The 26295-nt window shown below is 40.1% G+C and overlaps 1 protein-coding gene across 3 annotated transcripts in view; it reads left to right on the top strand.

The window, feature by feature from the left end:
- The first annotated feature begins 528 nt into the window (after positions 1 to 528).
- The window catches only part of VAV3 (vav guanine nucleotide exchange factor 3), a 151602-nt gene continuing 125835 nt past the window's right edge, over positions 529 to 26295 (top strand). For all 3 annotated transcript variants that reach the window (XM_039555928.1, XM_039555929.1, XM_039555927.1), the window contains exon 1: positions 529 to 799. In XM_039555928.1, the coding sequence (XP_039411862.1) occupies positions 596 to 799 (204 nt within the window). In that variant the 5' untranslated portion in view covers positions 529 to 595. The remainder of the gene's footprint in view (positions 800 to 26295) is intronic.

Here is a 26295-nt window from a genome sequence, read left to right as displayed (position 1 = left end):
CTTGCTGGAAGTCATTACGTATTTTTAAACATTATTTAAAATGCAAATAAAATTCAAGTAATTGCAAAGTACTTTAGGAGAAAACAGATGGGAAAACAACACTATGCCATGATGTGTTCTCTGTCGTTTCTAGAAGTCGCTCAGAGTATTCTGCTTGAAGCTTTTCTGAGCACTCAGCTGTTTGCTTAGTGAAAGGACAAAGGACTGACAGTAAGGCAGAAAATGCAATTGAGCTGCTATCTACACCTGCGTCTCAGAGCTGCGCCTTGTGTGCCGCAGGTGCTGTGTTTACGCCATCATCGGGCGAGCAGACGAGACAAGAACCTTCACGGATCGGCCTTGGGAGCTGCCCGGCGACGGCTGCCAGGGGCGCACGCTCCCGCCTCCAGCGAGGCCGCCGCGGAACGGGCAGGTGCGGGCGCGCCGGGCTGGGCGGGCGCGGGGCGCGGCGAGGGGCGGTGGGAGCCGCCGGACCCGCCTCCCGGGGCGGGCACGGACGCGGGGCGGGGCGGGACGGGCCGGCCGGGGTACCGGCGGTGGCGGGAGGGCGCAGCAGGGGCCGCCGCGGCCGCAGCATCGCGGCGTGGTGGCGGGGATGGAGCCCTGGAAGCAGTGCGGGCAGTGGCTGATCAGCTGCAAGGTGCTGCCGCCCAACCACCGGGTGACCTGGGACACGGCCCAGGTCTTCGACCTGGCGCAGACGCTGCGCGACGGCGTCCTGCTCTGCCAGCTGCTCAACAACCTCCGCAGCCACTCCATCAACCTCAAGGAGATCAACCTGCGCCCTCAGATGTCCCAGGTGAGGCCGCTCTCCCCAGCCCCTGTCCGCTGCCCGTGTCCGCGCCCTTCGCGCCGCGCGCGGGGTCTCCGCGTGCTTTGCCTTGCGACTTGTGGCGGCGCGGAGCGGGACCCGCGGGGTGCTGCCGCTGCCTCTCTCCAGCCCGGAGCCTCCGCGCCCGCAGGGCGGTGAGCGTCAGTTGGACCTGGGGCAGTCCCTGCCGGCACCTTCCCTGCGCGGTGCGGCCGTCCAGCCCGGGCTCGGCGCGTCCCGTCCTGGGTGCTGGGACAGGGCTCAGCTTCAGCGCTGGGCTGGCGGCTCCCGAAACCTCCGCAACGGGAGGCGGTTCGGGTGAGAGTTCCCCGGGCCCGTCGCGGGGTGGCCGTGGGAAGAAGTTCTCGCAGTAGTCCCAGGGTCAACAATTGAACATCTGTGTGCGTTACTATTTAATGTGAGCAGGCTACAAATCAAACGACCTCTTGCTTCTAGTTTTTCTGGCTACACCTAGGGACGTGGTGGGGAGGGTGGGCGCCGGGCCGATGTGGCCGAGGAGCGGGGAAGGCAGAGCAGGGGCTGTGGGAAGCGGCGGATGAAGCCCTGGTAGCGCCAGTGAGCTGCTCTTCCCAGTTTTTTGTGACTTACGGAGTTGAATGGAGAAGACTGATTAGTAATGAGAAATCGTATTCTTGGTAGCTGGTTGCTTGTGTAGTACTATTTTTTAAAAATTTTTTTCAGACCCTTTCATTTTTGTCTTTTTAAGTTGATATTTGGAATAATTATTTAATACCCAAGTGTAATTCCTAATTCAGCCCTGTTTTAAACGCGGTTTTTAGTTTGGACTAATGCTTTGTTACTGTGACTCATAAAGTTGGTTTCAGATATCGAGATAAGATTATATTAATAATTCAAGAAGAGACTATATATACATGACTTCCTGTCACTGCTTCATGCACACCTATGCCTCGGCAGAGGTGGTGGCAGCCAAGCAGATGTTGTCTGGAAGGAAACTAACTTCTGAGCCTGTCATGTGTTTTAAAACATTGAGAAACAGACGTACTGTAACATTTCAATGTTATGGTTCTCTTTTTGATTTATAATAATATTGCTATTTTTACTCACATTTAGGATGCTGGCAAAAAAGCAGTAGTAGTGAATTATGCTACTTTGTCCATGTCTTTGTCGATGTTTGCTTATAAACCCAGTTATTTTATTTCTTATTAATTTTTTCTTTTAGCAGCTGTGTCTTACTACCAAGGCAGCATTTTCTGGAAGCTCAGAGTGCAGAAAGGGAAAATGTAGTTCAGCTAGTCAGACTCAAAGCTCTGAGACTCTTGCACTAGATGTGAATGGCATAAAGGCTATCTCAGTGTACTTGAGAGCTCAAGTGCCTGCTTGAATGGTATATGCAGAGGCAAGACTTCATGTGAGTGATGGAGCTGCACAAAGGGTGGGCTTCTCTGGGTGGAAGAAATCCAGCTCAGTTTTTTCTCTGTACCATTACAACTTGTGAGTTTCAGCTCTTGCTAAACCAGAGCCTTGGTTTATATATTTTTTTTTTTTTTTAATGAACTAGAAAGGTGTTGTCATGATATTACACAGTATTTTTGAGATGGCTAACTCATTGCATCATCTTGAATTCTAGATTAATGTTGATTATCTGGACCACTATTACTTGATTTTATTTTTGATGAATTAAAACCGTGGTAGTCTCCCTCTGTCTACTAAAACTAAGTATCAAAATGCTTTGTTGTCTTCTTTGTTAGAGCAGGTTTGGGAATCAAGATTAATACTTATTTAAGTATGTTTAAACTATGGATTATAATTGGAGATCTTGGATTATTTACAACGGTTGTCTCCTTGTTTGCTGTATGCCTGAGGTACCTGAAGTCTACAATGCTGCAGACTGCACTCTCCAGTGATGCATTTCTCTGCCCTACACTAATTTTACTTTTTAAACAAAAGGAACTGTTGCTGGATCAAAATCTATAATGGGTAACTCCACATAGTGTTAAATTTACTGGGAATGTTACCTTTGTGTTCTGTGAGTTCAAGATTCAGTGATCTTAGTGAGGTTCTGTGGGGTTTTTGAAAAGTCTTTAGAGGACACCCTTTCTGCTGGAAATGATCACTCAAGTGAAAATTTCAAAAATTGTTGAAATTGAAATTCTGCCAGTTGCTTGTAGTTTGTGGCTGAGACTGTAAAGAGCTCATAGTAATAACTTACGGAGAAGTCTCAGTGGTGTGAAGATTATTCAGTTGGTGAGATCTGCTTGGAGTTGGGCCCTAAGTTGTGAGTTTGTCAGAATAGTACTTGTCAGTAAACTAATACTGCATCACAGTAGATTTGCATCATAAAGTTGCTGTACATAGGATCTTGGGGTCTTGTAGAAACACAAGCTAGCTCACCTGTTCCTTGTGGGGTAATGAGTTACAGGCACTGGAGGCAGAGCAGAGTTGGCATTAGGACGAAAATCTTGGCCACTGACTGCAGAGTCTGTCTGAAAATGCTGCTGTGTCTGTACTGACTAGCTGACCTGTTTGAACTTCATATGGCACTTATCCCTCATCTTCTAAAACTGAGCTGCAGCTCCTGTATTCCTTGATCTGACGTTGTTTTCTTCCACTAAGTCTTAGAATGGGTCAGGGGATTCTTACTGCACAAGTTTTGATCAATACAGCGACTGAGAAGGGTGGATGAAAGCTTCATGAATGGGCCTCATTGAAGTCAGACTGTTTGATTTTGGCTGTGTCTCTTACTGCAGTTGATGTTTCAGGCCTTTCTCTATGAACCAAGTTTTCATGTCTTGGAGGCTGGTTACAAATGCACCAGCTCCAAAGAACAGGAAAGTGAGAGGCAGTGCCTCTGGCAGACCTGGGAGTAGGTGTCAGTCCTCTGGCGTGTCAAGTCTTTCTCATTTTGTTACATATTTATTTTTTCAGAATAAATGTGACAGATCACACATCAGTGATGCTCATCAGCTCTGCTCAGTAGTCCTTGGTAACCCCTCATAAGCTATATGAAAAGTGCAGAGGGATTGTGACTGATGCTGCAGTGCCAGATGCTGCTTTTTGGTGGAGCCTGATTCAAACAGGAGCACTGTTGATTTGCTGGGGCAGGAGTAGAAACTGAGATTGATGATGCTCAGCATTGCAACACAAATGTGCTTGACCAAATGGCAATGGGGGTGTGTTCTCTTTTATGGGCTGGCTAGCACAGGGAACCACATGCCTTTGTTCCATCACCAGCCATGCACCTTGTCACATCTGTTTTCAAGGGTGGACTGTTTTATGCGTTTGAGATCTGTGGACTCTGCCCCTTTACCTTTTTGGAGATAATGCCTGTGCAAGAGAAATGTCTCAGTGGCTTTAGGCCGTGGTAGTCATATGCATAACATTGGGGTTTGAACGTTTTTGAATGCTGTCTGTTTTCATCTGCATTACTGTATGCTTATGAACATACGTATATTTGGTTAGTGGAAGTTGTCCTATGAAGAGCAGAAGCTGATTCAGTCAGTTACACTTTACAGACAGTGAACCTCAGATGTTAAAAGTATAAACCTCGCATATATAAAGGCTAAGCAGCACTGAGCCTTCCTCTTCCGGATTGCCAACTCAGTGCTGCCTGGCTCCTGTCTGAGAAGCTGGTGTGTCTTGGTGTGAGGTTCCCTGTGAAAAATTACACATGGGCTTTGTACGAGATTGGAAATTCAGGTTCAGGGACATGCATGTCCAGGGTTTTTTTTTTTCCACTCTTAACAGAACAGAAAAATGTCAGCTCTATTAAGAGCTCTTGTGTCAATGCTTAAACTTACTTTGTTGTTTGAACTCCCACGAGCTAACAACTTGAGTTAGTTCAACCTGTGTGTGTGCCATCAGAAAAGGAAATGTAAGAGGTGGATCAAGTAATACCTTTTGGCCTTTAACTGTAGGGGAGCCTGTCTGATTCAGTTAGTGTTTTGAAAGTGGTCTTATTGCAGGCACCAAACACTTAAACACTATAGCTGCTGGGAATGGAGCTAGAAGAGGGAATGCGCTAAATGAATAAGGGAGGTGTGACTGGTGTGCTGGTGTGTTGCAGGGTTTCCCCTGAAGTGGAGCATCAGTCTCTGGTGACAGTGAGAGCATGGAGCACTGAAGCTCAGTGTCTGTGTCTTCAGAGCTGTTCACTCACCACACATGCTGCCTCTTGGCTAATGTAGGCTGGTAAAAGTAATAAAAATAGAAGTGATCCATAACAGAAAGTACTAATCTTAATGTTTAATCATAATCAGACAAGAACTTAAGTAATTTCTCACCAGAAATGTAAAACCTAAACCAATGGATTATGATGGATTTGCAGAAGATGTCATCTGTTTAATGCTTATCTTTTATCTTTAGTACTGTGCAAACTAGTTTTGAAATGGTTTTTGCAAGGCATTTAGTTAACTTGTGAGACATTGCTAAACAGGAAAACAGCACTTAATGCAATACTGGCATGGGAGTTTACCTAAAGGGGATGTTGACACAGATTAAATATTAAAAATAACTATTTCCTATTATTCTAATAAAAATAAACAAAATACTCCTCACTTAGTATTAAAAGTTCAAGTATTTTCTAATTTTAGGGAGTTTTTTTGGTGTGACCATGTTGTCCAAAGGAAGTTGGTTATCTTTGTCATCCATGTAATATTTTGGTGTGGTGACAGAGCATTTTATACAGGAGTTTATTTTTCTTGGTTACAGTGGTAGCAGGTAGTCTCAGGATGTGTTTGTGCTGAGTGAGACATACCTCTCTGTTTCCTCTGATCCTGCCTTTGGTGTGAGGCTTCCCCATTCCCCCCAGGTGACAACCCTGATTTCCTATCCTGAGTGTGCATCCCCCTCTGTAAGCTCCTCACAGCTGGATATGCTGTGTTTTCTTGTTATGTTAGGTGCTAGGAAGTACCACAAAGATACATTTAGATTAATACAGTTTTTCTGAAACTGTAAAACTTCTTGTGCTTGAACAAGAGTGTAGAAACTGGTTCAGCTTTTGTCGGTGTAGAAACAAGAGATGTCTTTAACTGCCCCCTATTCTTCTTGAATTCTTTGAATCTTACTGTATATTCACATGCATTTAAAAGAATTCAGTTTTCAAATGTTTTCAGTCTCTTTGCTTACTTGCTGGTACTTTGGTCCACTTAGCATCTTTACCACATTTAACTTTATTTCCATGATTCATTTAAATGAAAACTATATTGGCCATAAGATATATTATCCAGAAAAAGCGTATTTATCTGTGTGTATGTTGTGTGTACATATGCATATCTTATATGTGTTGGACTTGATAAAATGTTTTGAACAAATATTTGTTCAAAGCAAAACCTTAATATGACCTCTGTTTTGTTCTAAGAAAAGACTGATGAAAAAGTAGTGACCTGGTTTTTCTAGGTAATTCTTCCTACCTTAAGAAGATAAAGAAAATAGCTCTTGAAAACTGATGTAATGATTTTAATTGACTCACATGGATTCTTTTTCATTGCAGGGGGAAGGAAAAACTGCAGTTGTAGTCTAGGGTAAAGCTTGCTTTACACGTTATGTTTATTATACAGTTATTAAATGCAGCTTATGTATCTTGCCAAGAGGTGTCTCAAATGTTCCCTTCTGCACAGAATTTTGGTGTGCTGGCAGCTATGTAATGCATTTACAGAAAAAATATTTGTGCTGGTTTCTCACAGAGGCTGTAGCATGTGCCAGCAGTGGATAATATAAATTAATGTCTGTGTATGGCATGCTGCTGTGTCATGTGGGAAAAGCCAAGTTTTTTTCTAAGCCTTGTCTGACAAAGGTGGGAGACCTGTGACAGTGGCAAGTTGAAGGACTGCTTATGAAAAGAAACAAATCAAATGGGTTAAAGGAGATATATATAGATATATATATATAGATATATATATATATATAAAAGAAGTAGGAGGAAATAATCGAGGGAAACAAAATTAATTAGAGAGAATGGTCAGAAGAAGTTGGGAAGCCGGTTTTAAAAGAGTATCAGTAAGCAAGACACTTAAGAATTTTGGTATTTATTGCAAGATAAGTACAGAAACTCAATCTTGGATATGCTGTGTTATTCTTTAATGATAATGGATAGTGGCTTTATCATTGCTAGCATGCCAGTCTGTTATAACGTGCTGCCTTACGGCTGTGAGTTGCAGGAGGTTATTTGTCAGGCTGCAGCACTGCACATCAGGCTGGGTTAGCAGAAAACATCAGTACAGTTTGTGCACTGGAGAGATAGAGGATCTTGGATTTCTCACATGCATCCCTTTCCACTCTCCTTTGAAGGTCAAAAGAGTTGATGAAATCATAGTTGTAAAGAAATAGAGAGTAAGGAGAGAAAGGGCTGCAAGGGGAGAGAGAGGCAAGGCAGCTGGCAGGGGTGAGAGGCAGACCCTGCAGGGAGTGTGGTGGTGCATCCATCTTGGCCGCGCCAGGAGGGCCCTGGCATAGCTGAGCCTGGGTTTCACTGGTGTGGGTGTTGGGGAGGAGGGTTAACTGGGAGCAGCAGCTAGCAGGCTGCTGAGAGCCACGGGCGGGAAGGACTTCCAGAGAACAGTTTGATATTGGTGAAATAGAGGAGACCCTTCTGCTGAAGTCGTGTTGGCTCCCTGACCAGCAGCTGACCCAGAGGGGAATAGGACAAGTGCCTGTGGCTGCAAAGGAAAGCCGCTGGGGTGTGCTCCCCTCTCTGTGCTGCTACATGCCGGGAGAGAGGGCAGCTTCTGTCCAGACCCGAGTATGTCACTGCCTGGAGCAGGCAGGGAAGTCCTGGCTTGTGCACTGCATTGTGTGGGCATCTGAGTACAGAGGAATATGTATTGTTTTATTAGATCACTGACAGTTTTATCTTCTTTAAGTTTTACTTGATATAGAGGTGTCAGTTTTTGAACTTGTTCCCCCAATACTAAAATTGTACCTGTAGTTCTTTGAAGACCAAACTGAACAAAATGCCCCATCAAAATCCTTTGATTTTTTCTTCTCCTTTCTGTTGCTGTGAAACAGCATTGCAGTACTTCCATCTCATTCCATAATACTTCATAGGAATGTTTTGTACTACCTTACATTGTATTATTTCAGTATTTCAGAAGTTCTATTTCACTGAGAAATACTAACTGATGTGCAGTTTATTAAATGGCTATTAATTTCTTCCCCTGCACTTTTTAATGTACTTGGCATAATCTGAAGCTACCTTTTCTTTCCTCTTATTTTGCTTTGACAAGTCATGTTTAAGACTTGAGGCATTGTGATATACCAGTTGTTTGCTAAGACTTACGATGTGTAGAATGCAATCTGAACTGACATCTGTATAGTAAGGCTTTGAATTTTTGTATTTAAGAGAAAGATATTCTGTCAAAGCTCAATGAATGCTATTGGCTTCAGCTCACCACACTGTCAAGTGAGAATGTATCTTTTGGAAAAATATTGGTCAATGACCCTTTCTGTCATCCTATACTAAATGTCAATAGTGAATGCCTTGGTAACGTGAAACACTGAAGGACTATTAGTAGGATATTTGTTTCTTTGTTTATTCAGAACATGAAACATTAGACACAAATTGCATACTATAGAGGTATTGCAGCAATTTGTACAAAAGCCACTCATGTACTATTTAAAATCCTTTTGCAGACCTACAGGTATGGTTCAGTTGTCTTATATTACAATCCAAAATATTTTTGACCTTTACTTTCATTCAGATTTTTATTTGATAATTGGTCAATAAGTATTCAGTTAATCTGTCAGTATTTATTTTTTTGCTCATTCTATCTGTGAAACTTAATTTGAATCATATAGAGACTATAGTATGATTGCCTTGCAGAAGCAAAAAAAAAAAAATTTGCTATAATAAAATATTTTCTGAAAAAAAAACTCCAACCAAAACCACCCAACAAACCAAGGCATTTTTAAAAGCATGTTTTTAACTGGTAAAGCTTAGCAGAACAAGATGATCTGTGTTTTCAAAATCCTTCAATATGCCCTTTAATCCTTGGCACCATCAAATTTACCCAATTGTTTCTGAGTTATATAATGGTATGTGCTGTATAATCTATACTTAGGGTATTTTGTACCATTGCTTGTTCCTTCATTCACACTGTTTCTACATGGAAAGAAACCTGACAGTCAACTAAAATGGAGTGATTAGAACTTGGCCCTTAAAAATGTTAATTGTCACAGCAGTTGCACTTCACTGTTGTGTAGGAAATTTGATGCATTAAGAAAGGAATGTGTTATTTTGCTTGCACACACTCTAAGATACCGTAAAAATTACAGCATCATCATAGATTGTGTAATTCCTTGTGTTCTGCTTGCATGTTAGCAGTCAAGATTTAAGTTATACTTATGTGTTCCAGTGATTGACTTCAAATTCCCATCAACTACTGCCTCATGTGGCAGTGATGCCTGATATCAGCTGATAAAAGGCCATGATGGCCATGGTATTTTTTCCTCTGAATTGCTCAGGATCTCTGAATAAGTATGTCTGATTCCAGCACAAAGAAGGTTAAAGGTAGATGGAGGACCACGCCTTCTCTGCACTAATATCCTGTCAGATTTTAGGTGTCTCTGGGTGGAAGTATGGTGATGACATAGTGCTACCATGTGAATTGTAACTTGAAGTGAACACTCATTAATCCTACTTATCTCTATAGGATTTAGATCAAGCTTTGAATTTCTTTTATCTGGAAAATAAGTAGAGTGTAGGAAACACCAGCAAGAATGTTCAAACTATTGGTATTGCCTGAAGCATCTTTCACTCTCAAACCAGAAAGACTGAGACTCCCTTAAGTGCCCTTGCAGGCTCCTGCCTTTGGTCTTATGGTCAGTTGATGTGTGGTTGGTTGAAAAGGAATTTCTGCTAAGGTTTTAAAACCTAACTTACATTGAGGCAGCTGTTTTGAAAGCCTCTTTGTGCTACCTTGTGGCTCAAGTTTTGCATTTCACAGTAGTACCAATTTTGCTAAATTGTGTGAAGTTGTGTGTGGAAATATTAAGGTTTCACTTTCTCTTAATGGTTTACCCTCCATGTATGCGCACAAAGCAATGCAGGGTATCGGGTTGTGTATACTTTTCTGAATTGTCAAGTGCTTATTTTTAAATATTGTTGAAAATTCCTGCTGAACTTTGATTTCCCACTTTCCTTTTCTCTCTTTTTTTTCCCCTTTCTTTTGTGAGTGTGTGTGTATCTCACTTAGCTTTTTGGATGCTTGATGTGAAGTAACAATTTTTGGGCCATACCCCAGAGGGCTTGTTTGGGACGTGTATGTATCCTCTTAGTGATGTTTGGTTTGACTGAATTCTTAGAGCATTTTTAAAAGTGCAGAATATGTTAAAATCTTAAGTGGCCTTTAACAGGTGTGTAATATCCTGAGGTTTAATGGGAGTCTTAAGAGTTAACTTGAGCCATTTTGTTTTGAGTTCTGCCTGTCCTGATCTTTTTCTCCATCACAAAGAGGGCAGTGCACATTTCCCCACCACTCTGTCTTGATGTTAATCACTACAGGTAGTAATGAGAAAGTTATTCAGAGTCTGTGTTCATTCAGTTTGCATTTGTGGTTGGCAGCACTGAATATGGTGATGCATCTTCTCTGTGGATTGTGCTGAGGCCGCTGGTTTCACTGCAAGTATGCCGAACAGATGGCCCTCTTTTAAAAGCTGAGGTTTAACTCCCCAATTGTTCTCAGTGATGCCTTCAAGCAATGTTGTTGTTTAGAAGTACTGTGCCTCAGTAAGTGCTGGTAGCTACACTTACATTGTGCTGCTGCAGGTTTTATGAAGCTTTATGGAAGTGACTCCTGTAATCCTGTTGGAATGCCTCTATAGTAGTATCATAGCCCTGTAGTTCTCCTTTCTGCTGAAGACCCTGGTAAAATGATTAGGTGAGATGAAAGGCTTTGCTGCCTGGGACATTTGCCTGTTAACGCAGACGGTGATGGGAGAGTGTGGATATAGGGATAGCTGAGCCATGCCGGGTACAGGGTGAGCTGCACTTCATGAGAAGCTCCTGAGCAGCACACTGGAGCATATTTCAAATTTGTGTGTCTCCCCAGCTATAATTGCTCAGATTCGCAGACCTCTGGGGAATCTGCTTAATTTAAACTATCTGCTTTCTCTTTTCTGAGCATGTAGGTTTTTGTTGCTTGGAAGCCCCATTGTGCATCACATTATTTCAAGAGCACAAGCTCTAGCAATATTAATGTAATGTGAATTATTCTCTAGTGTTAAAAATAGCTCCTATGAAGTAAAAGAAATAGATAATTTTAAAAAAAGAAATTACAAGTTATTTGCCATGACCAATAAGAGAAACATAAGAAAAGAACTAATAAAGTCCTCAAACAAGAGGGGGAATGTATTATGTAACACTGTCTCTTAGCACACCTCACTAGGAAGAGGCCTGAGGAGTGGATCCTTCCATCAGTAGTATTACAGTGATTGTAATGTGTTCATGTGACCTCTGCTTGGCAGCAAAGAAAGCCTGAGATGTTCTTTTTTGGGGCAAAATTGCTGTCTTGGTGGGGTTTCTCTGTGTAGGTCCTCTAAAGGTAGTTTTCATATTAATTAAGGACTTGTTCTTTCTGGCTCAGAACTTGTGTCCATTTCCATGTGATGGAATGGCTTTTTAAGTCTTAAAAACGTTTGTTCGAATTTGTGGCCCAAAATGCATTTTGCTAAATGTTTAGGTTTGGAAATAACTCCTAAGTGATGGATCTTTTAATTCCAGTGAGGAATGAGTGATTTCATCTAATGTTGTGTCTAATCTAAAATTTGTGGTGAAGCAGTTCAGCAGGAAAATTAGCCCTCAAAAGGTTTTGCAGGAATGCCATTCTTGGAAGATGTTCTTAAAACTATTTGGAAAAGAAATGGGGTAGTATTCAGCTTTTCCTGTTTTGTGCTGAAGAGTATTAGAGTTTGACCTCAAAATCAGTGTTTCAATAAAGTAATGTTAAAGTTTAATGAACTTAAAATGCCTTTCATCTTGTTTTGAAAGAGCAGCAGAATTTAAAATGTTAGGGTTTCTGTAGAATATTTTATTTTCCTGACAGGTTTGGTAGTGACAAGCTTTTTTCAATCTTCTCTGTTTCTCACATTTTTCTACCTTGACTCACCTAGGTGAGTCTTGATCTCACCTATCAGAAACCCAGACTGCTCTGTGATTAATAAGAAGTACTGCTGTGACAGGTCTGGGGTTTTTTTTATTATTATAATTTTACCCCCCTTGTTTATAATTCTCACTCATTTTGACTCATCTGTTCTGCAGTTTGGTTGTACTTGTGCTCTCTCAAACTGGTCTGTATTAATTTCGCCTTCTACATTTGCCTTCCCCTCCCACTTGTATTTTCTTCTCCTGCCAGTGCATCTGTTTCCTCTTTCCCTTCTTTCCTGATGCTCTTTCTTCCTTTCAACTGTTTCCACTGCCCTGTTGTCTTCACTGTTCCTGTTGGCTTCATCCCTCTGCAGATTGTCTGAAATCTGTTTCCTACATGGATAAGAGCACGTCTCCTCCGGAAGCTGCATGGATGTGTTGGGCATGAAGGCTCTGGTGGAAGTTACGCTTTTAGGACCAGTGAAAATAGGATTCAAAGGACTGGACAGTGCTTGACCAGCAATCTCATGCTGGGCTGTTTTAAACTGCTTTTCAGTGACTACTTCTAGTAAATGAGTCATTATTTCAAAAATTTCTGCCACCTCCCTGTTGCAGTCAGAGGTTTGCAACATATGTGAGGGTGTCCCCAAAACTGTTTTGATGCTTTGCTCCAGGTGATAAAGCAGATCACTCTGGTGGAGTGATAAGGATAAAACCTAGTGCTGGCAGCCTGCAGGGTGAATCAGACTGGAAACTTGCTCTTTTCAAAGGCAGCGTTACTTGATTCCTGCCCTTGCCACCAGCCTTTGGATGTTTGTGCCACCATGCCAGTGCTTAAGCAATATTATTCTGTGGTTGTGTCCTGACGGAGCAGGTGGGGATGATGGGAATGGTGCTTATTTTTAACTACTTCTCAGATTGATTTTCAATGTTGCTTACAAGGCAGAAATAGCCAGTCCTGCTAGCCAGTACGTTCATCCTGCTTCTCCTTCATGTTGGACATCGGGCTCAGTGGTTTCTGTATCTTTTTTCTAGTGAATTCCACTCCCTTATCAGAGGCTGATAGACATGATAATTTTATTTCTGCTTCCTAGACTGGAGGTGAGAAGACCATTAACACTCCCAGTGAAACAGCCACTACACTGAGTATCTGTATTGTGAGATACAAGCGTTCTCTACACAGTGATGTCCCTGACGGCTTACCTTGATAGCCAATAGTTTGTTTCTTCAGGTTTCTGCAGTTTTGCTTGCTTGCTCTCTGTGGATGGACATAGTCTTCATAGCCCTGGTATAATTCATAGAAGTTGCAGGCACAGAAGGGGGTGATGCCCAGCTGGTTATTCCATGGAAGTGGATGTGCTGTCAGCAAAAGCTCAGGAAGGTCAAGGCATCAGTGGCCAGTGACTGTTCTGTAAATTTGCACCTTTTGTCGTGGTTTGTTCACATTATTTCTCTGCTTGAGGCTGAAGCAGTTCAATATTACCATTTGTGAGTTATTTTTTTAAAGGTTCTCATGGAACTAAATGAAAATTTTTTCATGCAGTTTCTCAGTTTAATGGAGAACATGAATCTGAAGAATAATTATTGTGAAGCTCATCCATTTATGTTTGCTGATGTTATGGTTTCATGTTATTTGAAGTACTAGAGTAGTTTTGCAGTATTTGTTTCATGCTGAGATACTGATGAGAACTTAATCCAGGTCAGTGATTTTTTTACTTTAGTATTGGATCTTAATCCAGGTCAATGATTTTTTTACTTTAGTATTGGATCTTAATCTGGGTCAGTGATTTCTTTTTACTTTGATATTGGATCTTTCATAACTTGTGAATAATTTGCCTCAGATACCCTTTCAGAACTGAAATATGCTGCTGTGAGGAAGTGGCTTTTGCTTAGTTTTCTATCATGCTTTCCTCATGAAAGTTCTCATTGTAAAGTCTAGCCTGCTCTTTTGTGCTTCCTTTAACTTTATTCACTGTTTACAATTGTGAGAATGATTTTTAACTAGGGAAATTCCTTTTAAAATTTGTTCTACTCTAATTTAGTAATATTCTTTTCCAACCTTTATAATTTCTCAGTCTTTACTTACCAATTATTAGTGTCCCAAGTGGAAAATAAACTAGAGATCTTGAGTGGCTACAGATTTCACTGAAAGGACACATGATGGCTGAACAATTTGTGTGTGGCGGTTTTTTTCTCCCCCTCAACTGGCTTTGAAATGGGTATGCTTTTTTTTTTTTTTTTTTTTTTTTAAATAAAAACTTCTAAGTTTTCACAACAGTAGTCATTGACAAAAAGAAGTGATTTCCATATTGTCTGTTAGGAGGTCCTTGGATTTCCTATACATGTTCTTCAGTGTCCTCTATTGCATACAAGAAATGACCACATTTAGCAGACAGTAACTGGACTTATTTTGACAAATACGAAAATGGGGCAATTTACTTTTTGCTAGTTCTCTGCAACTGTCAAAAAAATTAATCAGAAATACCCTTGAGTGGCAAGGCATACTGATATTGAAAAGGAAATGTCATTTGAACCAATTTATTGCTCCCTCTGCCATCCTTAAATCACTGTGAATTACAGAGAGCAGATTTGTACAAACTTCAGGTTGTGGTGTTTATTGATGGCAGGGTGTACACCTAACCGGCTTTAGCCGACGTCTGGATAGCTTGTGTCTCCTCCAGTGCCACTGCTGCCCCTTTCTGCCCTGAGGAGACTCCTGAAGCAGGTGGGAAGACTTGAGCAGAGAGGCTGTAGGAGAGTTTCCAAGAATTTGTATGGAGGTGTTTGTGTCCTGATGCGGTGGCCTCTTGCTGGTAGCAGATTGACAAAAATCGACAGATTTTGGTAGAACCGTGAGTCATGTTCAGAGGATCAGTTCAGTCAGTTGTATGTGGCACAGCTGTTTTCAGCTGCGGAACAATGAGTCACAAACTTGTGAGTTTCCAGTCCTTGCTAAAGAAAATACCCACATAGCTGCTCTTGTGGTTTCGTTTAGAAATAAATGAGCAGTGCAAGAATTAAATAATTAGACTGACTAGGTCAAGTACTTACTGTATACTGATTTCTGTTTTTTTTTTTTTTTTTTTTAAAGAACATGTATTGACAAATAGCATGTTATTGTCACAAATGGAAAAATGCTTGTTTCTGAAAAAAGTGAATAGGATCTGAATACAAATATTTCCTGAATCATATAGCCAGAAAATTAGTTAGAAGGGTCTATTCTAATTGTTTTGCCTAATTACTCTCCTGCCCTTGTTTCACATAACCTCACTTATTCTGATCGATTAAAAGGCTGTTGCTGCATATTTTTTCTGTCTAGTTGTTCACACTAAATTATCATCTTTCAACAAATCAAACAAGTTTATCTTCTGCTACATGGACTCCATGCTGCTATTCTGCTTATGTGACTTAAAGGCAAGAATCAGCCTTGCACTATTGTTTTGTCCATTTTTCTGAAAACCACTATTGTTACTTCTGCAATGCTGAGAACCATCTCCATAGAGAGGCAGAGGAAGATCTGTCATTGTTATAAATTCCCAGTTTCAAATTGCATATATATTGATTTTGTTATTCTGTCTAATCTTGTCTCAGTAAGATATTATGCCTTTTAGAAGATAGTAACTAGTCCAGGATCATACTGTGTTTTATTTGGATTTCATTTTATTTAGATGAATAGTCTGTAGAACAAAACAATACTAAGCAAAACTATACATAAAACTAGGTTTTCTAGACAAAAGTTAGGCTTCCTAGACATTCTTACAGCTTAGCTCCAATGTTTGCATTCAATATGTTATTAAAAAAAAACACTTAAGGAACCATTTGTGTTGAAGTGGTGTTCTGTTAGGCAGTTCATAAGCTGATGCTTGTTCAGAGGCCTGAAGTATGTTACAGCAGCTGCTTGTATTGCTTTTGTATGTGTTCTTTTGTATAATAGATCTAAAAAAATATTTGCCTACAGCTCGCAGGCAGATGCTTTCATGGTCCCTATGTTAGGTTGTATGTTTTCCTTTATGTATGCATCAGTGCCAAAACCAGTTATGGGTTACTGCTAATGATGAAATTTCTAGCCATGACAAGAGTGACTGTTGATTTTTATGTAGATTTGTGTAAATAGCCAGTATCTTGCTGTGATTTTGGTGTGCCTTTTTAAACTTAATGTTGTTGATGATACTACTTGTAAGATGTCAGGGATGTATTTATACAACCAGCTTAAATTGTGTTGTGCTATCACACACTGCTGCTAAAGTACTAAATATTAAGTTGTTCTACATGCATGACCACCTTAGATTTTAATAAGATTAATTTTATGACTAAAACAGGATCCAGCTCTCTTCACTAAGTTCAGAAGACCAGCAGAGCACTGAATGAGGGCTTCCCAAGTTAGTGGTTCTCAGATCTCCTTGGTAGACTAGTTTTTCTGGCACTGTTGTGTATGTTTCTTGTAAATTTAAGAGATCTGAAAATACGAGCATGGAACTAATAGCAATCATTTACACAGCCCTTCTTTCAGGGATGAGGAATATCTTTTTACAGGTGTTTTTAAAGTGCTTCAGTAAACTTGCTTTTCGTGAGGTCACCAATGTATGTGCAGTGTTGTTCTGAAGTTATTCAGCTGTGAGTCAGTAGCATAAAGACTGGGATGAGTTCTTCACTTTAAAATGATCCTTAACACAGTTCATCATCTATGAACACTTGGAATAATGTGCCAAAACTCGAAGCACATTGTACTTTAATAATTAGAATTATTATTTTCGTGCAATATTCTGTAGTTCTTTTCCCAAGGTGGTTCTGTAGCAAGAGAGTGGAAACATCTGGTGGCAAGATACTTGTACTTGACAAGGCATTGGTGGTGGCAGAGTGCTCCGGGTGGTTATTGAAGTGGGGCTCTTGTGTGTGTGACATCTCCTTCTGCCCCGTGCTCTGAACAGCTGCTCTTGGGCTCCATCAGCTCCCCATGACTTTTGTAGTCTATATTGCAGGAACTGCCACGATACAGTAACAGTAAAGCTTCTGCTAGTAAGGCTGGTTGGTTGCTTTTTGCACTGCTGAAAGGCTTAGTTATTGTGGGATCTGAGGCTTGAGGCTCAGTGGAGACACTAAGCTTGCTCTGCATCTTGGGCTTTGTGCTGCTCTCTTGCTGAAAAGGCAGCTTTCCTGTGTGGTCTTTTATGGTCTGCCATGTACTTTACCTGCTGAAGACTGAGGAACAGATCTTTTAACAATTATGTTGGGTTCTTTACTGAACCTGCCTTCATGTTTTTTCTAATGAGCCGTTTGAAAAAACCATCTATGTTACAGTTACTTAAGAGCAGTTTTCTCAATTGGATTGTAGAAAAATACGATATTAGTATCTTAAGACTCAGCACACAGTATGGTTCAGTAATGCATACTTCTCACTGGTGCTCACATACTCCATTTAAAACCCTGATTGTACTGCATCAAATTGCTCAGCAGACTAAGAGTCCAGATAATGCTAAATTATACTCTGCTGCTCAGGTTTCAGAGTATTTGGTTTATTCACAATTTGATTATTTTAGGCTATCAATAAATACTCATGTTCTAGGATTTTAATTTTTTTTCTTTTCATATTTTCATAAATCACAATCATGAGCATGGTCTCATGAGAATGAAGGAGTTTTACTTTGCGAGATGCCAAATTGACAGCCTTTGAAATGGAGTTTTGGACCATTTCTTGATCTACCTCAACTATTATTGTGAGACAAAGTATCAGTATGATTTAGCTGTCGCATGAAATGGGCCATGTATAAGAGGTGACAGTTGAATTTCTCTGAGCATCCACATACTTGCCTCTGCTGAGATGATCACAGCTGTTAATTCATACTAGTGGAAGTAAGTATTTATGCAATTTTGACACATCTCCCTCACTAATTTGTGTTGCCTTCAATGATGTGTTTCATTTTGGCAGACAGCTTGGAGTGAATGCAGCCTTTTAGACTGCAAGTGCCTACGATGGTGTACAACTGGAATGCTTTATGTCAGCTTAACCTTTCTTTCACTGTCAGCCTTCTTAAGGAAGGAGACCTACTGCAGCTTCACAAAGATTCATCTGATTTTTAAGTTGGTGGCGTAAATTAAGGGTCTAAAACTTACCAATTCTTGCTTTATACAGATACTTCCCTTGAATCCCTTAATTAGGAGAGTTACATGTTCTGAAGAAATGAAGTGCAGTTTACCTAACACTGGCTGGGTTTCAGAGTGACACAGTGGAAAACAGTTGTGGGTAAAAAGATGTTAGTCTGTACATTTTTAGATTTGTATTTTAACTGCCTTTTCTCTCAGAATTTTTGGAAGTTGAGAACTCTTAATGTTTTTGTGTCTTATTTATCACAGGAATTGCAGCTGTGGATCAAATCACAGTTTCATCTGCTTCACTATCTCATTATCGACATCCAGACCAGATTCTTCAGAACAGTAATCTGTTCTCATAGATAGCTGTGGAGGATGTAGCAGCCAGGGGATTTTGCAAAATGCATGTGCAGAAGCTTGTTTTGTGCCGCAAACATTCATTATGCTGTTACGCATTATGGCTCATTATGCCATTGCAGTCTGCTGCATAAGCCACAGTACTCCAGTATTCTGTAGTTGTGGTCTTCTGTTTTAAAAAAGATGTAATAAAATGAGAAAAGTTCAGAGAAGGGCAGTGGAGGTTTCTGATGGTATTAAACAAACAATAGAAAAAGAAGAATTTGTCAGCTTTTCACAAGAGGCAATACAGGGGAAGACTAAGAGGCCTGAGAAAAGAGAAAATTATGTGCTGTCCTTTCTGGTGTAGAAACAGAGGGGGTGTCCAATGGAAATGCAACTTTTGAGATGCCAGCTGTATGGTACTCAGTGCAGGAAGGATGACATTTGGTGACAGGTGCATATGTTGAAGCTCCAGAGAAGAAGCTTTTACACAAGGTGTAAAAATGCAGTCAGTACACTATACAACTGAATTTTTGCCTCCAATCCTGCAAATTTACTTTTGGAGTTTGTTTTTCATTCATGGCTATTCCCACTGGTTTGTGATTTGGGCTTTTGGACTTACTTGTTCTACTTATTTGACTTGCAATCCTTGAGAAGTATTCTCTGAATATATTGGAAGCCCCTGTCCTTGCCATGGAGAGCATGGTCTAATAAACTGCAAACCTGAAGTGACACACCAGCAAAAATAGAACAGTGGATTTTTAAAATAGGTAACTAGAGGACAGTCAGATTCATACTGGGCAATTTGTAGAGAGCTGTAATTGCATCCTTAAAGTCTTGCTAGGAATTTATTCCATGACCATAAGTTTGGAAAAGAATACATATATGCAATTCCAGAAAACATTAAAAGTATTTAATGAATCATGCCTGTTAACACTAATGACTGTTAATAAGAATATTGTTCCTTTCTCTTGGAAATCAAAGACCTAGTACATGATCTGTATCTGCTGGTAAGAAATGGAAAAGCATAGGAGTTATTTGGGTTAGGCTCACCTTTAACAGGAATTGACAACCCTGTGTAGGTCATTAGCCCCCCCCCCCCAGTTGTGTTGAATTTCCATGCAGGTTTCAGTGCTGACAGCTTTCAAAACTTTTTAAGTGTTTACAAAAGAACAAGTTAGTATATGCTGACTTAAAAATGCTCTTGAACCCCCACTGTAGGTGTTTGTTAAGGGATTACATAGTCGAGGTCCAGGTCTGGCTTGTAGGGCCTGTGTTCAGGACACTACAGCCACAAGTTATTCACAAAGGAGATCCAGTTCAGATGGTGAATTCAGTGGTGCTTACTTTTAGGTGTAGGGTAGAAATAAGTGAAAGGGAGGGTGTTTCTGTAATGGAGGTGAAGTCAGGTGTGGATCCCTCAGGTGAATTCTGTGCCTTTAGCCTATGAGGCAGCCCTTTGTTACACCTTCATAGGGCTCCTTACACCCCCAAATTAATTTCCCTTGCACAGGTATAGGGAAAGTAAGATCTTCTCATGTTATTGCACTAACGTCAGAGACTTGGTAAAAACCAAGCAGAGTCATGAATAAAAGATATCAAGATACAAAGGAAGCAGCTTTTTAGTGTGCCAAGCTAACAATATGGAACAGAAGTGCTGGGTGTTCTCTTTTGCACAGATGTGAAGATCTGTGCATTATACTGCTGCTGTAAGGTTTTTCATGGTTTCAGTGTGGATGTAATTTTTTTTTTCTGACTGTAAAAGCATTGAGAGCTAATTTGTTTGAGGCTTTCCATTCCTTTTGATGTTTAAATATATCAGTTAATCTGGAGGCTTTAGGGTTCCCCCCTGCCCTGCAATAAGTTTAAATACTTTAGGTAGGTATAGGTTTTGAGGTTTCTGACAACTGCTAATATTTCATCAACTAAGTTGAAACATACGTGACTAGAAAGCTTGTGTTGGGAGCAATGACAATACATCCAAGTAGGAAATCACTGTCCTTTACAGTTTGCCATTTGCAGAAGCAGTTTTCCATGTCACAATTGTAAATACACCTTATGGCAGGCACAGTGACTACTGTCTTACTTTAAATGGCAGTTTCATAAACAGTTTAGCCTGGAGCATTTTAACACCAGAATTTTAACACATCATTTTCTTGTGTTTGACTTTTATTTCATGTCTCACACAGTGTAATCATTAGTGAGTCAAGTATTTTATTATTTCAGTGCTCTTTGCCCTTGGATCTCTCTCTCTTTTAGTCTATTTTGATTTTCTTTTTTAAACTTCTGTTTTAGTGTGTCTGTCCCTTTCATGTTCCTTTTCCTGGGGTCCTCTTTTCATTTCCTTGTTGCTGTCTTCCTCCTATTCATGTTCTTTTTAGGACTATTTTCCATGTTCCCTTTGTCTTCCTTCTTTTTGCATTTGCTTGTGAAACACCGAGATCTTTAGAGCAAGACATTTTAGAGATGCAGCCTTGGGATATAAGACAGATAGGGCTAGTTATTTGAAAAGGTAGCTAAGCACAGGAGCTCCCTAGCTAATCTCTTTGTGCTTTGCATGCTTAAAAGACTGTGTTCCAGTTGCTGTTACTGCAGGTATTGCAGAATAAATTAAGTTTTGCTAGTGGGGAACAATGGGCTACTCTAAAAACTGCCCTTTGCAACAGGATGCTGTCCTGAGTTCTCCCACCCCTTGGGGGTAGCAGTCTCTTGCCAATTACGCTTAGGGAATTCCTGTAGTCAGGGCTTAATGGTCTAAGTATTCCCATGTATTGCCAGTTTCATGGCTTGTGGGAGCACTTGACTTCAGGGACCCAGAGAATTTCAATGCTTCTTTGCCCTCACTTGCTCAACCAGTGCTGTAATGCCAAGGAGAGAGTCAGTAATGCATAGCAAATCGTGAACTTTTTTCCCTGCCCTCTATTCACTCCATATCACTATTAATAGAAGTGGAGCATCCTTTGTGCTTCCTCAGCTTTTTTTTTTCCAAGTTTCAATTTCCATTTTCTTTCTCTGAAGCACAGAGAAGAGCAAATGTACATAAACAAAGCTTCATACTCAAGCCAAAATGCAATAGACACAATTGAATAGTAGTCAGTTAGGAATTTTAAGAGCTTTCCTATGAATATTTAATTACTACATTAACTGAGCAAATAAAGAACATGCTATTAATATTCATACAGTGTTAGCAGTGGTTCAGAGGAATTTAATATGTTTTATAGTTCATACAGCATCTTTTGTTGTGTAGGCCTTCAAAGACTGCCCACATCTAGAAAGGTAATAACACTACAGGTCTCCCTAGCTGTTCCTTAGTCCTATGAATTAAGGAGTGTCTGCTGTTCTTTGCACAGCACATTTCCTAGTAAAATTCTTCAGTTATGTAATGGCACCAGCACTTTAAGCAACTGTACAAAGAGCTCAGTGTGGTGTCCCCTCCATGTTTATTAGCTTACCTGCTTTGTGGCTTTTTGAGAGCAAAGTTTAGGAGGCATTTACCATTTGCCTGGTTTGCTTCTGCTTAGAGCTTTAGAAATACTGATCTTCTGAATGACTGAGGTGCTTTGCAGAACAAGAGGGCAAATGCAGAACGTAAAACTGAATTCCTTTGATGTGAGTGACGTGTTCTTCCTGTGTGCATTAGTTTCTTTTTTAAAATGTAATTTGCAAGTTAATAGATTTTTATCTAAGAGTGAGAAAAAGAATAATGCTTATTTGCCTGGTAGCTTCCATTTGCCTATTGAAAATAGGAGCATTCATCCTCTTGTGTTGACTTAGTCTTGAAAATTCCTTATGGCCCTTTTACCTTCACTTAGTAAGACTCTGGCTTTAAAGATTTTTGCAAGAAAAGCTGCACACGCATGAACAAGAAAAATGTTACAAATGCCGTTCCTGAGTCTGATATTGCTTTTTTCTCTCTTGCTGGCTTATGAAAAGACATTAATAGATATTGAATTAAGACTTCATCAGTGGGTCCATTCTTCATTCACTTACAAATCCTTACAGCTATTTTTTAGTGCATATAGTGATAATTACTCCTTTTGGCAGAGCAGAACTAATCTAATGTACTTTGGCTGCTGAAATCTGTGAAGGAGCCAGGAATGATTTCTGTGTTGGATTGTTAACCCTGACTGTATAATTCTGTCAGTACCACAATGGGGCTTTGATTATCTAGTAATCTGGTGTTAATTAACATACAGAGAGTAAAAAAAAAACCAACATTAAAAATATTGTGACATCTAATAGAAGTATAATGTGCTCCTATTTTGGTAACCTTCCTTTTGGGACCGTTCTGTCAAAGATGGATGTGTTGGGGAACTGTCCAGCCTAGCTTATGGAAAGGAGGTTATGATATATGAGCAGCTGTATCTCTAAGTACCTAATTTTCTCCCTTTATTGGATGTGGCTGAAAGAATTTTAAGGAAGCTGGAAGTTTCCTGTGCGCACACACTGTGTAGGAGCTGATGAAACCCATGGGTCTGTATCTCTAGTTACTGTTGCTCTTTTATGTGTGTAGGTTCAAGGTGCAATTTTGGTCTTGCTGGTGTGTACCTTTGCTGTGGTCACAGGATCTTGACTCGGTGACTAGAGGTGATGGAGCTGTTTGCTCACAGCAGCCAGTTCTGGAATCTCTCTCAAATTTGGACTCAGCAGGATTTGAACAGCATTGGTATGAAATTTATGCTGTTCCTATTAACACAGCTGTTGCAACAAATGCTGAAACAAGTGAAAAGCCAAAATCTGCAACCCTCAGGGCATTAATCAACTTCGTGAAGGAAATTTTGAGGAGACAAGTTCTTCTGTTTTGGTGCTTTCTTTCACTGAAATCACTTGCGCTTACCAGTCTTGGTGACAGAATGTATTAAAAGCAATTCTTCCAGTTAAATCCATTATGAAAATTTTCATATTTCTCCTCTTGTTAACAAGTGTAAGTGCAGTATTTTCAATTTTGCATACATTCCCAGGAACAGAGTGGAAATAAAAATGAGAGATTTGCAGCTAATCTGTTCTCATCAGCATTCCAGGAACAGATAGGAAAGGTCAGGAGCTCGTGTTTTGCAGTAAGCACTGGGGGTGTAGAAAGAGCATATAAGTGTTATGGCAATGATCGCCTCTTCTAGTCTTCTGACTTCTATTCTTGTATAATTCTGCTTTTCTAAGACCACAAGTAACCAGTAGAAAAATCTCACATATTCACGAACCTGTATGTGCTTCCTTGTACTTAACAGCAGTATTTCACATATTAAAAAAACTAAGCTATTGTACCTTCTGAGATGTGTGAAGTGAAGCCAAATTTGCTCCTCTCATTGCTTCTTTTATATACTTGTTTTGAAAGTCTGGCCTTTCCTCAACTTTTTTTGCCATAACATGCTTGCTGTAACGTAAAACACGGCTTGCATATAAGGCTCTTTAAAGACAAGGTAAAGGCAAATAGCTGCAGCTGTGTAGTTTATAAAGTGGTGCCATTTAGAGGAGGAATAGGAGGGGAAAATTTCAGGACTTTCCATGATCGACATGCCTTATTTCTTCCACAGGAGATAAAGTGGATTTAGTGGGCAGTGGGCTAAGTAGAGTCCTTTTTCTAGGTTTTTACTCTTTTATCGTAGCTTCTGCATGATGGTGGGTAGGAGCAACCGGCCTCAGTCCTCATGCAGTTATTGGCAGCCTCCTGAAGTCTGTGTGGGGCTGGGAACACAAAAGGCAAAAAAGCCAGTGAAGTGCAGTGATGAAGGGATGGGTATTCCCCGTTGAGTGTCAGGGATCCAGTTTGGTTTTAATACTCCTTACAGCCTAGCATCTATTTAGACTGTCTTAGATAACTCAGGCTTCAGTATGTTCCTAGTTTGTCTGAATGCAGTATGGATGTCTGACCCAGGCACAAGGGAACTGCCAGCTTCTCAGACTTGTGACTAAATATCTGTGCTTGTGACTCAGTCATCATAATAAAAAGGAGGTGGAAGTTGAAATAAATACAAATAGTTTTTTTCCCCCTTCCCACTATTGGTAATTAAAATGATAAAAAAAGTGAATTAGAACTCTCTTTCCTGAGTACTTGTCATTTCTTGGCCTTTCAGTTTTCACTTGCCTGACTGGTGTTGCTATGTTGGAATTTCATTAAATGTCTTGTGGCACAATTTGATCTTCAGAGCTCTTTGTGTTGGTTTCTGAGCGCCTGTAGAAGTGCTTTTAGTACAAAGGATACATCTAGGTACTGAATATTATGGTCTGTACCAAACAGACCTTTATTCCATTGAAGTACTTCAGTGCCAAAATACCTTTTTTGAGAAATATATCTTAGATTATGTGAATAGAGGTTTTATGATTTTTTTTTTTCTTTTTTTCTTTTGCATTTCATCTTTCACTTCATTAAAGGTCTGGCTAGAGAAATCCTTCTTCCCTGTGGGCAGCTTCAGCCCTGCCTGTGCTTTTAGTACCTAATTAGTCGTGTCTATTCAGTACCCTTTGTGAAATATTTCTATGCATTTCTGTCGGTGCACATAACCATGTTGTGTGTGGAAAAAGCCTCAAATGAGTGTTTTTGTGTGAAGTGGCAAATATTGTGGTAGAAAACAGCATACTATTTCTATGGAACCTGGTATAATTTGATTTGCCCACTGTCCTGTGTTTAAAGTTCAGACAAATACAGGCCCAATTATATAAACCACACCTGCTTTTTTTAAGGTGGTTGACATACTTTGTTTTCAAAGTTGCTTGTCATTTCAGTAGTTCAATAGTTGTGTTAGTGCCTCTTGCAAAATTAAATTCAGTGCAGAATGGACCAGAGGCCACTGGAATTCTAATCTATTCCACAAAACCACAGTGGTTTATCACAGGAGTTTTACCATTTCAGCAGCTCTGACAATGGCTACATTATGGGTTTGTAGCAGTGTGACTTCTTACGCTGTGAAACATTAGGATGCTTTAGAAATGTCTTCATAATCTATAGGTGTTAAGATTGAAAACTGTTTTCAGACTCCTGAGTCCCAGTCACAGAATCACAGAACGGGGATGGGTTGTGATTTCTGTCCATCTGTCTCTGGAGTTGGATGTAAGCTCCTCTCATGGCATGAGCAGATGAGCGAGAGAAGTTGTATTTTTCACTAGTGTTAACTTTTTAGGCTCATGGCTTATACTACCTACAGCAATATTTTACTGATCTGTGTACTGAGAATTCTGGATTGCTGTCTCCTGATACAATAATGTAGTTAAAAAAGGAGTGACAAAGTGCATCATTAACTATTCCAAGGGAATGTTTTAAAGTTACGTTATTTTTTTTTATGAAGAAAAACCAGTTCTTGTGCTGAAAGACAGTGTTTCCTGTGGAAGAGAGACTTTGAGTAAGGTTTAGCCCTCCTTGCATCCTCTGAAAACTGAGTACCCAACTGCTCTAATGATCTCTCTTGCGGTGTCCTGAACTATAATGTTTTCTTTTTCAAAAGAAGCACAATAATGCAGTAGGTTTCCAAATATCCTGAGGACTGTACTTACTAATGAGAGACTGCAGACTGTTGGTGCCTTTTTCTTACTGCCAGCGAGGAGGGTTGTCTTTTTTAGAACTTCCTAGATTTTACCAGTATGCTCTTTTTTAATTTGGAGGCTTCTCTTACTAATTTGTACTTCTTCATACAGTAACCGCAGCGATAAAAATCTTTGTTTTCAATGAGGGAAACTGTTTCTTTAGAAGACTGCAGTATAAAATTTTGGAGATAATTCTGAAAGTTTTCTGGGTTATATAATCAAATAACTTCTCTGAAACATGAGCTGCATATAACAAGGGTTTTAAAATTTTTTTTCTCATATATGGTACTACAAAATGAATTCATTTAAATATGAACATACTTTTAGTTTTAGTAATTTCACAGCTTTATTCTTGTAGCTGCTGTGGTTAGCCTAACAGTTAGCAGTAAGAATTTCATTTTCATTTTCCAACAGAAAACGGATGGATACTGAATCATTATATGGCCAACTAAAACTCACTAAGCAGTCTTTGAACTCGCAGTGG

This window comes from Corvus cornix, chromosome 8 (genome assembly GCF_000738735.6).
Source record: "Corvus cornix cornix isolate S_Up_H32 chromosome 8, ASM73873v5, whole genome shotgun sequence".
NCBI lineage: Eukaryota > Metazoa > Chordata > Aves > Passeriformes > Corvidae > Corvus > Corvus cornix.
This window is presented reverse-complemented; position numbering and strand designations above follow the sequence as displayed.